This window comes from Parasteatoda tepidariorum, chromosome 1, assembly GCF_982258835.1.
Source record: "Parasteatoda tepidariorum strain Cologne lab strain chromosome 1, Ptep-v5.0, whole genome shotgun sequence".
NCBI classification, from domain to species: Eukaryota; Metazoa; Arthropoda; class Arachnida; order Araneae; family Theridiidae; genus Parasteatoda; species Parasteatoda tepidariorum.
In genome coordinates, this window is record NC_141755.1 from 90,983,949 (window position 1) to 91,000,303 (window position 16,355).

The window sequence follows — 16,355 nt, forward strand, 5'->3', positions numbered from 1 at the left end:
GCAATTTCGGAATACTTGTTCCGAGCCTTCGACCCATTACAATCTGCCCTCTATCAGAGTCGCTTAGATTAGCAGCCTTTCCCATCACACACAGAAGTAACTAAAAGAATGATTCTTCAAAATTCTCCAGCAACAGTTAAATACCAAATCCCCCCGATCACGTGCCTTCCACGTCATCCAGGAGAGTTCATTGCAAAATGTAGGGGTGGTCATAATGTTTTGCCTCTTGAGTATATATGGGTCATTCTCACGAAAACTGTCATTTTTCAGTTCATAAAATCCCAAAAAAGTAAAGTGAATAAAAAGCTCTGAAACTTTTTATATTAATAGAAATATGTAATGGCATTATAAAGAAAGTATATATCCTATAAATTATACTTAATATTTAAATTAATTAATTTTTAAATAATTAATTTATAATTAATTAATTTATAATAATTAATAATTAATTAATTAATTTATAATAATTAATAATTAATTAATTAATTTAATAAATAAATAAATTAATTTAAGAAATAAATTAATTAAATTAATAAATAAATAAATTAATGTATTAATTTTTTAATTTAATTTTCAAATTAATTAATAAGTAAATTAATTATTTTCACTATTTAAAAAGTGAGGGAATGACACTAATAGTGAGGGAATGATATTTTATTTTAATACATGTTTTTATCTAAGTTACATCTACCTAAAGTTTGAAAATGATAACATGCTAAGTATATCTAATATTTATTATAATTTAGTCTTATATATTTAATAGTTTTTACAGGTTTGGGAAATAAAATTGGCTGGCACGATTGAACAAAAAGAAATTTGATAATATACTCATCGTGAATCATTCCCTTACTTCAGCGTCATTCCCTCACTTTATACACTAGTGAGAGAATGACGAATTCAATAAAATTTGAAAATAACAATTAGGCCTAATTAATTTCTGAAGTCAATCACATACAATTATATTCATACAAGAGAGCAACATATAATTATCCACTTTCTCGATGAAGTTGTATTTTATTTTACTCTAAAAAATGACATGAGGGAATGACAAATGTAAAAATTTTTACCTGGTTTGATTCATTCAAATTTATTCCACAGCAAAGCTTCTTTAAGTTGAAGATGGAAACATACTGCAATTTTGTTCTATGATGCCAGTTGTTAACTTCTGAAGTTTTTATTAAAATATTTTTATTCTAAGAAGATTGCAGGTGATAAGAACATTGTTGTGAGGGTATGACGCGAAACACTGGGGACAAAGTTTAAAATAGTGCTGTGCTAATATTTTTATCAGAAATTAAATTTAAAATTGATTTTCTGAATTCTATATTTCAGTATTCTGAAATAAAAAACACGAATTTGTAAAATTTTTTATTTTATTTCAGAAACAATTTTTTTCTTTTTTTAAATCAGCAGTGGGGACAAGTGAGGGAATGTCATATTGGTATATTTTAATTACCTAAAATAAATAAAAAATAAAAATTGATAATTTTATTTTTATTCTTTTGTTAGCTTGCATTCTGAAGGACACTTTCCCTAATTTTTTTTTTTTCGTAAGCTGTTAAACAAACGTAAAATATACTGGGGACATGAAAATGACTGTTTTTGTGAGAATGACCCATATATATATATAGTTATGTTTATGTTTATTAACTCAAATATCCATTATATAAAATTCAAAATAAATATTCAAGCAAATAGAAATTATCTTTCTTTAAGTATTCACATATTCATGTTTTAATCACCAGTATTTTACTGAGCGTTACTTAAATTATAGAAAATATTTCAATTCTACGCACATTTCAAAACGCACATTACAAAATTTCCATATGTTGTCGCTAGTATCCATTGCAACTGACAGAAACCTGATTACATCGTCACCTCGCAACAAGAGCCCTGAATTTCATTCATTGAGTTATTGCTGTGTAACATACCACTTTCATTTTATAAATTATTTAAATTTTCACATTTAATGCTGTTGATGCATTGTTGTTGCCAACGGAAAGAAAGAAATCAATCCTTTTTTACAGAATTACATTAGACATTATAATACTATAATCAATTTAATACTATATTGATTTTGAAATCTTGTAAAGCTTCATTCTTTACGAATTCAACAAATCACACAATTGCAACGAATGGAAAAAAAGTGTGTTAGCTACTTACTGTAGCGCATTTCCTTCCAGGGTGTCCGATACACAATTGTATTACATACGATGATCCAGATAGACACGACGGACAAAACACCACAAATTCGCCGAATTTCGACATCGACTCTCGCCCTGTCAAATAGTTTTATGGTGTTTGAACGAATGGAGAAAGCTTTCAAAGATTGACGGATAATACCTGCAAAAGAAATAAATATTTAATCTTTTGAAATTTACTCTGTACGCTTCTGATTGTCTGCAGAGTTTGGGCAACTGGGCTTACTAGAGCAACTAGGCATACAAATTAAGCGTATAATCAGCCAAATGAATAATCTGTCAATGGTCTATAAAATGGAACTGATGCCTGATTGTATTTGAATTCCTATTCAGACAATTGAATTGAAATAAATAAATTAATTAAATATTAGAAAAATAATAATAATTGTGTGTGCTTGCAGATAATAATAAAAGAAAAGGTAACGAAAAAATGTGGCGCTCTTGGTCAGAATTTCACGAGGACATAGTCTCTCTCTCATTCATTGAGCAATTTATATAAATGTTAGTAATAAATAACAGAAAATTATATTTTTATTTATTTAGAAGCTACGGGTAAGTTTCAAAGGAGGACGGGTACATTGTTGGACAAGCCGTCCTCGGGGACGGGTAAAATTTCTGACTTTCTTCGAGCCCTGGAAAATTATCAATTGAATTAAAACTTAGTAATTAATAGTTTTGAAGAAAAAATAAAATTAAAGCTTGATAAAAGAAAGGAATGTCTGAAAATGTATAGAAGATTTTAACTTCACAAAATTTGCGTTTAAAAAGGTTGCCAACGGAAAAAAATATCCGACAGCTGCTAGTAGAGGGTTATTAGGTATGGAATGCTACCTAAGAGAACAAAGCGTTTTCATTATTAATCGATATTGTAAGAAGTTTTAAGGCTTTTTCATTAACTGGTTGTTTAATTTCCCGCTTTGGGGTTGTCAATAGTTTTGGAAAACTGTCATCGAAATTTTTTACAAAAGAGTGCGGTTGCGACAGCAAGCTCAATTCCCTATTATCTGACATACTAATATGCCACTGATGTGTATTTTATAATTATGTATACTGTTTATTAATATATGTTTAATATATATGTTAAGAACCTTCATAAAAATCCATAGAATTAATAATCAAAAATAAATATATAATTAAGAAAAAAAATAAAAGGTTACAGAAAGTGAATTTTTAAAGAAAGCTAGTTTGATAACATTAAAATATGCTTGATTTAATGGAATACTTTTTCATTTTTACATCAGTACAAAATATATGTAGCTTTCAAGCAAATACATCAGAAAATCCAATTCTAAAACAATGATAGTATATTGACTGCTGTATTAAAGTTACGTTTTTTTAAAATTTCTGATTTTGAATTGAATTTTTAAAATTGCAGTAATTTTGTAGACAAGAATTATAGTTTTTCTTTAAATGAATTGCCAAAAAATTAAGTCACATTGACTGAAAAAAACTGAATTATTTTTACAATCAAAATTGTACTACGAGTTAAAATTTACAAAATTAAAACAGCAACGAATTGACCAAGTTTACAAATTAAAATGAAAATTTACTCTTGGTAGTAAAATAGCTTCAAAAATACTGCAATTCCGTAGAAAAACAGCAGTTTACTTTTAGCTGAATCTGACCAGTAGTGCGATAAGTGGTCAGGCAAGGTTCTCTCTTTGATGTGTTTTTATTTCTTAACTTTTCATATGGTGTGCAATAAATGTGCTACTGCTAAAGCAAGAATGAAAGACCACTCTTGCTTTCACTGGTTAAAATTCAGTAATGTTAATCTTAGTCTTAAATTTTGATGAATATCATACGCCTTTAACCAACGACGCCTTCAATAGGCTGAAAAGGGATCCAACCAAATATAGCCAAATATAGGGAGAGTGGGGTCAATTGTAAAATTTTTTACTTAACTATTTTTAACTAACAAAAAATCCAATATATTATTAGTATTAATTGACAGACGAGTAAAGTAGACTATCCTCTACTAGAAAAAATAAATAAATACCTTATTTTAAATCTTATTATATTAGTTATTAACAATTTTTGACAGTCGTGCACTTGTTACAATTGTCCCCACTTACGGGGTCAATTGTAACAGTTCATAAATTCAACTAAAACGTTGTTAATTATACATATTATCATAGTTGTGATATATTTTTCTATTGATCAAAATAGTAGTGATATTTTAGGAGTAAAAATAATAATGAGCAGAGACCTAAAGGGTTAAACTTTTAACTTTAAGGGGTTAAAAATTTAAATTTATGCTGTGAAAGGTGAGAAATAACATAATGCACATGCAACATAATATAAATGATATAGGAAACTATTGGTGGTTCTTAAAGAGTTAAGTAATGGTTTGTAAACATAAGATTATTTATTTTCAGCTGTTACATTCGTCCCTTTACTTATTGTTACAATCGTCCCCAAGACGCCATTTCAGCTTCATTTGTTAAAAACAATACTAGTTAATTAGCAATACTAATCTTTTTTTTTGAAATGTTAACTAAGGTGTCTACTAACATATTCGGTTAATAATTTTTATTTGTTTAAACAGAATTACTTTGTTACAATATAATATTCTAATTACAAAAAAAGTACTTACGTAGCGTGAAAATATCTTTTGTGATGTAACTCTTTCAAAAGTACATTAAAATGGTTGCCAGCAGGGGTGTACATGTAGATTTGTTAAATACACCTTGTGCGCCACCTTGCAACCAAATCTAGAACCCGTCACTCGAAATTTTTGCTCTGTTACAATCGTACCCTCTTACAATTGACCCCACTCTCCCCTAATGTATGTACTGAACTTACCAGTGTTTAATCTTTCAGCTTCGGCTGGTTCTTGGTCCATTACGTCTAACAGGGTGCCTATTATGCACAGACCCAATAAACATTTTAGCACCAATCTGTAAGATGATATGTACATGGAATTCATCAGATAGGAAAAATTATTTTAAAAAAAATACCCTTAAGAAAGTACCTCTTAATCTTTTAACTAGTAATGGCAATCAAAAATTGCTGAAAAGATGAAAATACGCGGGGAAAAAATTAAATTACTTTCTTCTTCTTTGTTTTTTTTTTTTTTTTTTTGTAACTGACGTATTAAGATCAGGCATTTGATTCGTTTTGCAGGAACCTCACGTAAAAGATTGCGCCGAATCCCTATTTTTTTTTAATTCATAGTTCTAATTCTATAACAAGACGTTAGCATGAAATCTATTCTAAAAAAAAGTTAACTATGTCTGAAATAAATAAATTATAGCCAACGCCTTTTGAAATATTTTAAATGTTAAGGCGAAGAACATCTCCATTTGGATACCTGATGACGTTATAATAGGTAAATCATGGCAATTTGTCTATTCAGAAGCTAATCACACACGCGTGACGTCGCTTACTGGTGTCCAACTGAATCTGATTTAAACCACATGATTAGACGTAATCATCACTTTATTTCTTCTCGAGTTGCAAGTACCCAATTAAAAAGCTTGTTTTCTGCCCGTGCAACAGAAAATTTCAGAAATAAGTTGTATGACGTAACTCGCAGAAAATCTTCAACTGAGGTTACTTTGCCCAAAATTTAATTTCTAGTGAAAATTTCGTGTACTGTAAATTTCTAGTCTTTGTTCTGAAGATATAGACTCAGCGTATTGCGTTCAGATATACACCGAAGAGCCATTACATTATGACTACCTACCATCTATAACAATAGGCTCGTCCAGGTTTTCATGGTCTCTCGCCCTGGAACAATGTTTTCATTGGGCACATTAGGACCCATAATCCTCATAGAACAATCCTTGACGTCTATAAGCTACTTGAACATAGCTACTAGGTTCACCCATTCATGGCAACATTTTTTCCTGCGGGGAATGGTGTTTACCAAAAGGATAATGCACCATGTCATAAGGGTCGAATCGTCAAGGAACATTCCAGTGACTTTCAAGTCATGTCTTGGCCCCCAAATTCATCTGACCTTAATCCAATAGAGCATTTATGTTCCTACTTGGAAAACCAAATTCATGCTGCCACGCTCACCTCAGACTACCTATCAGATACCTCAGACTACTTATCAGCACCTTGTGGAATCAATGCCACGGCGGGTGCTAGCAGTTTTGAGGGCTAAAGGTGATCCTACATGTTATTAGCAGGGTGGTCATAATGTAATGGCTCTTCGGTCTATATATATTTGCTTTCTCTTTCAATACAAACAGAAAAACATGATGGGCAAAGTTACCCATGCAACCGAGGTATTTTTTCCGTACAAATTTTTTTCGATTGACTAATCTCTTAATAACTTCTGTCTGTTGAATAATGTCTCGAAAGTCAATTTCTTTTAAATGTTACACTAGAGTGAAAGGAACAACATTGTATTTTAAAAACTTTAATTATTACCATTTATTTATTTTTCGAAAAGTATATTTATACCAAGAACTCAACTAATTTTTAGACTCTCGTTGTAAACTTTTAGTTGATAACTATTGGGAGACATAATTAGTAAAAGAGGTATACTGTACTGGTATACAAAATGAGGTGCACGTTGTTTGCATAAATCTTCATTGGAAAAGCACTTTCTCATTTTTCACCTCAGTTAAAATTATTTTAGTACCTGTTTTAGACGACTGATATTAACAACGCTTCCTCTGAGGTTTGGTTAGTGTTTTTCCGTTATTTAAATATTTATTGATGAGCACTGTTATGTGCTTAGTTCTTTTACCTGTTTTTTGTTTACAGAGATTCTGAATTTATATACGAAGGGTGGTGATAGCGGAAAATCATGTATGAAAACAGAACACAAAATTAGTAAGATGCAGTGGGAGAACTTACACTGCAAATTCGGTTGACTCCGTCCATTGTTTGGTTATTTTTGATTCGCAGTTTGAAACGGAAGCAGTTACATTTTCAAATTTGGCTTTAGTAACTGAAAATAGAAAGAGTGAGGTGAACTGATTATTTCAGAATTTTAATAAAATAATATTTATGAGATAATAATAGGAGATTTGGCTAATCATACCAGGAAACTTTTTTTTGTCTTATAGGGTATACAGGGCGCAAAAAAGTGAGCAATATAATTTATGTGTACTGGGACTCAATATTCATGGTAATAAGGTAAACGGGGAGAAAATTTATGTGTACTGGGTCTCAAAATGCATAGTTATAGTATATACAGGGTACAAAAGAGTAAACAATATAATTTACTCTTTTACTGTACTGGGACTCAATATTCATAGTAATAGGGTATACAGGGCGAAATAGAGTGAACGACATAAATTAATGTGTACTGGAACTCGATATTCATAGGCGCATTACAAGGCGCAAAAGAGTGAACGATATAATTTATGTGTACTGGAACTCGATATTCATGGTTATAGGATAGACAAGGCGCAAAAGAGTGAACGATATAATTTAAGTGTACTGGGACGCAATATTCATGGTTATAGGATAGACAAGGCGCAAAAGAGTGAACGATATAATTTATGTGTATTGGGACTCAATATTCATGGTAATAAGGTATACGGGGAAAAAAGGAGCGAACGTACGATATAATTTATGTGTATTGGGACTCAATATTCATAGTTCGAGGACTTAAACATACATTAGTTTTAAGCACTAACTTGCAAAATCGGCCACAAAAATATTTTTTCTCTGAATAAACGCATCTTTTATTCGACGAATTTGAATTGTTAACTTTCAAAATAAAACGAGAGGGTTGCCGCTGTCTGGAAAATATTGTTTTAATAGTTTAGACAAGAAAGCAGTCAAAAGTTTGAGCTTCTTAATGTTAATTTCCTTTTCTGCATATTTCGCCACATCTATGGAACTAATCAAGCTGTAAAAAAAGGATAGATAAAGAAGAGAACCTTTTCACATAAAAATTGTTTACCCGGAGATAATTGTATGAGAAAAATTATAAATATTTGATTATTTATTATTAAACTCACCTAATGACCTAAAAAGTTTTAATTGTATGTTTGCAAATTTTCACATCAAGTTAATCCATAGTTTTAAATGACAAAACTATGCATCTTAAGGAAGAAATTGGATTAACTACTCTAAAAAAATAAAACTGTAAAAATAAATTTTTATCTTAGTTTGTATTTGAAAAAATTAAAAAATGCATGAAAAATTTAAATAAACATTAAGGGACTTAAGATTTCGATCTCTTTCCTTCTTAAAATATCGTAACCTTATTTTCCAAATTGTGGTTGCCCCTTCTTATATTTTGAGGGCCAAGAATTGAATCTCTTTTTATTAAAAAATTGCATGATGGCTTGCCGTTGCCACCACTGTTTTGGGTGTCAAATTTAATGTTACATTTTGTTTTGTTCGTCAAAAATTGTACGACTTAGAAATTTGAAGTTATAAAGGTGAGTAGTAAAATGTACAGGAAGTAAAATTAAATTTTTAAAAAAACTAACATTATATAATTATTTCGAAAATTATAAACTGTTAAATTTGTGGGAAGAAGTACTATGTTTGGTGAATTTGTAGCCCACTGAAATGCTACTAATAGGTCAAAATTTCAGGGCACATTTTTTGCTTTAAATAATGACTATTTATCGATTTTTGTAGAAAAATTTATTTATCTCATCCAAGATCGTCATTTTATAATCAAGTCCTTAACTTTATCTGAAAAAAAGGAATTAATCAAAGTAATTAAAGTTAAATTAGAAATTGGCGGATATAAATCTTAGCATTCATATAAAAATTTTAAAACTATAAATATCTCAAGAGTGATTAAAACCGTTTTTAATTTGAACTGTAAAGTTATTTTAATTAAGTAAAGTTATTTTTAATTTATTACTTCTTATTGTGTGCCATATTATGCATTCAAAGTTTAAATGCTTTTTTTATGTATAATTGATTCTTTTTTTAAATTTAGGTTGTAGTTCATTTTGTTATGATTGCATTAAAAATTTTTCTTACATGAAATTATAGTAATTATATGAGGTATTAGAATTATAAACAAAGGAAATTATCTTTTTTTTCTGATAAAGCTCGAATTTCAACATTGTTTTTCGAAGTTCTGTCGCCAAGGTAAATTAAAAAGCCATAATTTAAGTACTTTACACTTGAAGCAATGCGATGATTTTAAACTAAATATATAATTTCTCCGTGAAGAATTATCTAGGCTTTACAACGGGCAAATAACTTAAATATTTTTAAAGTTATTAAACTTTTTTTAAAAAATTACTTACTTGGCTACATTTTTCCACCGAAATAAAAATGATCAAAATAAACTGCCTTATTCTAAGTTTTTACAAATTTTTATGATCCCAGGTAAAGCGGCATTGGAGTAAGTTTTGAAATATTAAAAAATTAGACCACAAACGCTTTTCAATTTCATAAAACTGTGGCTTTTCTCCATATTGGCGTTTTGCGACATAAGCGTAGACAGCGCAGGCTTTAGATAGGCTAAACCTAACAGTTATGACAGACCTAACAGTTATGAGTAACAGTTGCGAACTCATATCAGTGATAAAAATATATTATAGCATATTATTCACAAAAAAGCCCATCAGCCCCTCCTAGTTTTTTGTCAATTTCTGTTGCACTAATTTGCGCAATCCTTTTTTAATGCAAAATTAAAATATTTTTTTTTAAAATTAAATGGAAATTAACGCTTATAGGAAAAATGCTCTTTCAGATTTTATTTTGAAACTGAAGTTTCTTTTTGGATAAACTAAGCCAGTTTTAATGTGAACTAGTCCATAAAACGGATGTATTTATGAACTAGTAATGGTAATGTGGTAAATTAAACTAGATTAAAAACCACGTTTTCTAATAATTCGTCTAATTGTGTTTCGCTAATCTATTATTGAGAACTCAAACAGAAATGAAAGTACTAAATCTCTAAAATGAAATACTCACGTGCAGTTATGATGTTGTAAATGTCTTGTTCGGAGCAAGACGATGGTATGCATATACCTAAATGCCAATTTAATATCCTTTTTGTATTATCTAAACTTGGAACCTGAAACGATATGTCAATATACTTGAAAAGCTTGTTATTATTATGTCAAATGTTTTATTTAAGACATTAATTTCTAAGTTATATTGAACAGAGCCTAATTCAATGCAGATGTAAAAAAACAGGCAAATTTAAAGTTACGTGATCAAAATTCAAAACTTAAAGTTATGTGAATTTTTCAAAAAAAGGAGAAAAGAATATGGGTTACAATTGTATTTATTTAAATCACATTGCCCCAATTTTTTTTTCAAAATTGGTACAGTGCGTCGTTTTGTGCAATGAAATGTTGTCAAAACCCTCCCCCCCCCTTCAAAAAAAGAGAAAAGTGGTCCGTCAGACTTACTAAAATATAGTGTTGACACTTGTCCTGGATAGTACTTCGGTTTTATAGTAATTAGTACTTTTGTAAAGTTTTATCTGGTGGCAGTGATTTCATTTTATTTTATGCAGCAGCGTTGAACTGCTGGCCCATTTTTAAAGTTAACCATCAATTTTAAACTCTATACTCTTGTATTTTTAAAACCAACTTAGAAGACAAAAGAACTCCTGGATCAAGCATTACACAGACTAGCCTTAGTAGAGGACTTCTCTGTAGAGCTTTTCACGCGAAAAAGCTTCCTTTAAAATTTGGAGCTGCCATGAAAAACGCCGCTTTAAATTCATTTTTTCCTCATAATATTACAAAAGAAAGAACTGAAAAATATAATTAATAAAAATACAGTGCCTGGAATGTTAGAGTACTGTAAACAAAGAGACAAAAGCAGTTATAGGTTAGAAAATCGGTTCGAAATTAGTGTTAAGCGGATCCCTAAGGTCCCGTAGAAATATCACAGGGATTCCAAGACCAGCCACATTTATAAACCAATAATAATTATATTCATATCCAATAAATAATCCATAATTTGTTTACTATTTCAATTGATTAAATAAAATTGTTTATTTAAAAAGTAGCAAAATTTGAAAAATTTATTTTACTGACAATGTGTTGAATAAATTATGAAAAGAGCATGCATTCATAAAGAATTCCATAAGTATTACACATGAAACTTTTCAGTTCAAAATATAATGACCAAACACAAAACTAAGAATTGAGTTTCTCAGTTGACTATTCTCGATATTTATAGCAGTGAAAATCAGAATTCAACTTATTTTATTCGTTTTCAGCGTAGGCACAATCAAGAATTAGTTCAGAATTTAAAATATTTCATTCTGCACATTAAATACTTAGAAAATAATGAGTAGTCCTTTTTCTTCGGTTAGTATGTTTACAGATGTTTATTTTATTTTATTTTCTAACCATCGTTGAACAGCGGACTCAAGTTTGAGTTTACGACTATGTTCAACTCCGTGTCCTTGTAATTTTGAACCCAATGTAGAAGACAAGGGAACTCCTGCATTTATCGGAAGAAATTAGTTTTCGAAGAGGACTTTTTGACGAGAACTAACCCGCATTTGCGTTACATGGAGAAGAAAACCACGCGAATCTCCCCGGTTAGGCTGACGGCAAAAGGAATCTAACCGATGAACTGTATACCAATGACGAAATTTTACGTCAGCACTGTTATTGGTGTGATCCGGGTGCGGAATTCGTATCAACCAGCCATCGCTGAGATTCGAATTCATTTCACCTCATTGGAAGGCGAACGCTCTATACCCACACATCTATTTTATTTTATATCCGTCGTTGAACAACTGACCAAATTTTTAGGTTTACGACTACTAATGTTCAACTCCGTAGCCTTGCAATTTTGAACCAATCCAGAATACAAGGAAACTCCTGGATCAGTACCCCCAGAGGTATTGATTTGTTATGGGAACATGGAGGACTTTGCAACTCGACAGATTTAACGTTCATCAATCACTATTTACTACACGGGGATCAATCACTATTTACTACACGGCCGTCGGGAATTTAACCCACAAACTCTTGGACATGGGCCCAGTGCCCGACCAACCAGGCCCTCACGTCTATTTTATTTTTATAACCGTCGTTGAACAGCCGACCCAATTTCATGGGTTTACGCATACTAATGTTCAACTCCGTAGCCTTGCAATTTTAAACCAGATCCAGAAGACAAGGGAACTCTTGGATCAAGTATTGGGAGAAATTTGCCTTGTAGAGGACTTTTTGATGGAGCTAACCCTCATTTGCGATACATGGAGAGGAAGACCACGAGAACATCCCACGGTTAGCCTGACGGTAAGGGGACTCTAATCCATGATCCGTCTACCACTGAGGATATTCCATGCTGCACTGTGGTCGGTGCAAGACGGATGCGGAATTCGTATCGACTGGGATTCGAACCCAGTCCGCCTCATTGTAAGGCGAACGCTCTATCCCCTGAGCCATCATGGCTCTCTCACGTCTGTAGATGACCTTTTTTTTACATTAAGTCAGGGTTCCGCAAAAAGAAACTCGGTCATTTAGAGTTTAATAGTGAAAAAGAATTGCGCACCGCTGAGTTAAAGTGGTGTTGTAAAAGAAAAAGAACAGAAGAAGCAATTGGTTAAAATTGTGCCATAAAGAAGAAGAGAGGGGCAACTTTCAAATATAACTTTGAACCTCTTAAGCAAGCACAACTACAGATCAGGAGTACTCTGTACGTTCGGAGTATTTAGCGTTTCAATTATAACTCGAATATTTTTAATTATAACCCTTAAATATTTAATTAAATCAATGACATGTAGAGAAGTACCAAATTTGTTGCGTATCTTTTAAATGGAGTGTCTTCTTCTAATAAAAATGGTCTTGAAGTCTGAAGATGTACCATGCAGAACTGTCCACTGAATGGTGGTACCTCGTTGGATGGACCCGCAATTCTAAGACAATCATCGTATGATCCAAATTCAATGCCTGCTCCTCTTTTAAAACTGTTGGGGATCTTACCCGTCACGTCGAACACTGAAAATATAAGTCATTTATTTCAGTCATTTTCACTTCAAAACTGAAAATTATGTTTGCAGAGTAAAGTAATTATTTATAAATGAGGAGCATAAGAAATTGGTGTGCTATAAAATTGAGAGAAAAAAGTTACGAAATCCAAAGTATTGATTATTTTGATTATGGTATACTGTCTTCCCAACTGAAATCAGCAAGCACCTAATATAACTGAGGAGTTACAGCTATAGATATGATGGTGGTGTCTAAGTTTAGTAAGGTGGCTGTGAGCTACAGATTGAGACCATTTGCAGCATCATCTGGTTCAAAACTTAGCCATTTCACTGAACCTAGACGCTACTTTCATGTCTATAGCTTTTAACATTCTAAAAAAGTGTATTCAGACATTAGTGAGCACTTTATGTAATAATGTCTTTAGAAGTACAGTTTAGTTTCGAAATAGGATGGGATTGTTTTTGTTGAAAAAAGAACAAATTGATTAGGTTGAGCTAAAGGAAAACAATTATTTAGACGTTTCCGTAAACACTATTGCTTTTGATATGTTGGTGACGCCCTTTACGAGAACAATTGAATATGTCTGCTATGGTATTTCAATACTTCCGGTTATATCTAAAGAAAATCAATTTATTAAATGAGTCAAATACAAAATATGACGAAAAATTATTTCAATTTCGCTACAAAAATCACAAGAGAATTTAGAACCTAAACTATAAATACTTTCAAAAATCAAAGAGCTGTTTTTAACAATCATTTATGCATCGTTACTTCCATCATATAACAATAAAAGCAATTTAAATTTTAATTAAGGAAAGAAAAATTGAAACAAATATTATATTATAAATAAAAAAAATTTGTGATGTATTGAATAATTTGAAAGGCACAATACCGTTCTTACGTCGAAATTCAATTTTCTAATCCATGGCTGCTAATGAGGCATGATATCTAATTTTATTAAGGTTTAGCCCATTGTACTTATAAAACAAATGACAGATTATATTTTCCACAAAAAGACATCCTAAACATTCAGTAATAAATGCTCTTCATATTATCAAAACGTTAAAATATGAAATAAGTCATCTTCCTAAAGATGTTTGCTTATATTCTTTTGTTTTCAAGGCAACAAGAACACATTTATTGCTGTTGAAACTTAATATGTTATTTAACGTAAGTGATTAGTTATCTTGGTAGCGGATTACTAGAGTTGAGATGTTGCAACAGATAGAATTTTGATAATGAGAAAGCCTGTACCATGAACGATAATACTTAAGGGTAATTCACTCTGATGCCATCACGACGCTTTTCTAAAAGTTTCTTCAACCCCGAACGACCCCTGCGCCTCCTAGTAACACTTAAAGAGAACGTTTAGTTGATGCAATAGTCGCGAATGGTTGACACTCTACAGTTTCTTATCTGGTGTCTCTGTTATAGTTTTGTTTGCTTCAGTGCGATTACATTTTCAGCATAAACGAAACAATGATTCTTTGTAATTTATTATTATTAAGTTGATTTTCTATACTTCATTTCAATGTAAAATATTGAATTGAGATTTGATTATGTGGATTTATGTTAGTATTTGGAATTTTTTTCCCTCCACATTATGCATTTTTGCAGAAACAAAGAATGCTCTTATTAATTCCAAATCTGTTATCTTTGATTTTAGTTCTATTGTTCGTAAAAACTGTTTCGGTCATATTTTTTTATTTATTTTTGTTTATTTTATTCTGTCATTTGAAAAGTCTACCTTAAACATTGAAAAAATTCTGCATTAATAAATTCTATCCGTATTTATTTTTCCATTAGTTGAAGAGAATCAATGGTGTATGACATGAGATGTTTTTCCTCTTACTCCAGCGCTGAAATGAGTTCTTTGCTCGAGGAGGTGGAGTCAAATGCCAACTCCTGGTGAACGAACTATAGTTGTTGCAGAATATGCAATGAATCTTTTTTTATTATTATTATGCATGACATATTTCTGATATAATCTTTAAAATATTTGAAAAAACTGATCCATTAAGTCAATGAGGAAATTCCCTGTTTTTAAAAGTATGATGCATAAGTTATAAATTATAAATTATGTATAAATTATTCATACAATATTTTGATAGTAAAACTATCCCAATAAATATAACGAAATAAATTTAAAAAAAAAACGTTTTTAAGGGGAAGTAAAAAGAGGAAATTCAAAAGAGCAAAAGTTTATTGTGAAAGTGATATGCCTTACATTTTTTGTTTCGGTATTTTCTTTTTAAGTCATTAAGTCCATAGAAATTCATCAAAATTTCGATTATCAATTAAATGGTAAAAAGTTTTGATTCGTACTGTTTAGGAAACAATTGTAGCTTGATTTGGTATTAAGCACGGAGTAACACAAAATAATTAGTAACAAAAATCAGGAAAGTTAATAAAACTGAACTGAACAAAAAATCAGAGAATCTTTTTCCTAGGTGCTCGTATGGCAACCATGAAAAAAAAATTATACTTAAGTTAATTGTTTTGATTAGCATGGAAGAATCAATCATATAAAACACGCTTCTATTATACTACACTACAAAATTATGCTTAAATTTTTTATAAATATTTTTTTTTAATCTCTTAAATGTCATGATAATAACCTAACCCTATGAAATTTCTCGTTACACCTCTTAAAACTTCTTCAAAATAATGAGATAGTAAATACATCTTGTTTATTTTTACACTTTATTATTATTTTTTTCCAACAAGTTATGAGAACCTGTTAAAACATTCTGTTCATGCCAGGGGCACAATAGATTAGTTTAATTAAATTTTTGTCACTCTTTTAAAGGATCTTTTTTTCTTCTTAATTCTTCTTCTTTCTATTTTTTTGCTATTTTAATTCTCTAAAATAACTAAATAAAATGTTAAATATTTTCGTAACTTAAATAACAGTAACTGCTTTAAAGCAAACGTATAATGTAAAGTAAATCGATTCTTTTAAGAGCGTAAATGCTTAAATTAGAAAAGAATTTGATGTAACAAGGCACTCTAACACTCTTTTTTTGCATTAAATAAACACCATCATCTTCTACGCTATAAACACCACCGATATCTATCTCATTCATGGTTCAACTAAATAATACGACACAAAACTATCATACCAAGGCATTAATTAAACAATAGGCTTATCTATCAAAACTATGTTTCAAATAATCACCAGGCATATCTATCAGCTCTATGATTTAAATAAACACCAGCATCATATATGCTTTAAATTTTAAAAAAAATCATGAAGGACTTTTATTCCGCATATGCTTTAATTAAACGTATATCTATTACA

At 30.6% G+C, this 16,355-nt stretch overlaps 2 protein-coding genes across 8 annotated transcripts in view; one reads left to right on the top strand and one right to left on the bottom strand.

Moving 5' to 3' along the window:
• The window catches only part of LOC107448148 (G protein-coupled receptor dmsr-1), a 430,440-nt gene that overhangs the window by 246,471 nt on the left and 167,614 nt on the right, over window positions 1–16,355 (top strand). The window lies entirely within an intron of this gene.
• LOC107448146 (nose resistant to fluoxetine protein 6) overlaps window positions 1–16,355 on the bottom strand; it is a 45,288-nt gene that overhangs the window by 26,528 nt on the left and 2,405 nt on the right. The window contains exons 2-6 of the mRNA XM_043047784.3: window positions 12,858–13,063; window positions 10,062–10,164; window positions 7,017–7,110; window positions 5,007–5,101; window positions 2,164–2,343 (exon numbers count right to left, since the gene is read on the bottom strand). Of these exons, the coding sequence (XP_042903718.2) occupies window positions 2,164–2,343; window positions 5,007–5,101; window positions 7,017–7,110; window positions 10,062–10,164; window positions 12,858–13,063 (678 nt within the window). The remainder of the gene's footprint in view (window positions 1–2,163; window positions 2,344–5,006; window positions 5,102–7,016; window positions 7,111–10,061; window positions 10,165–12,857; window positions 13,064–16,355) is intronic.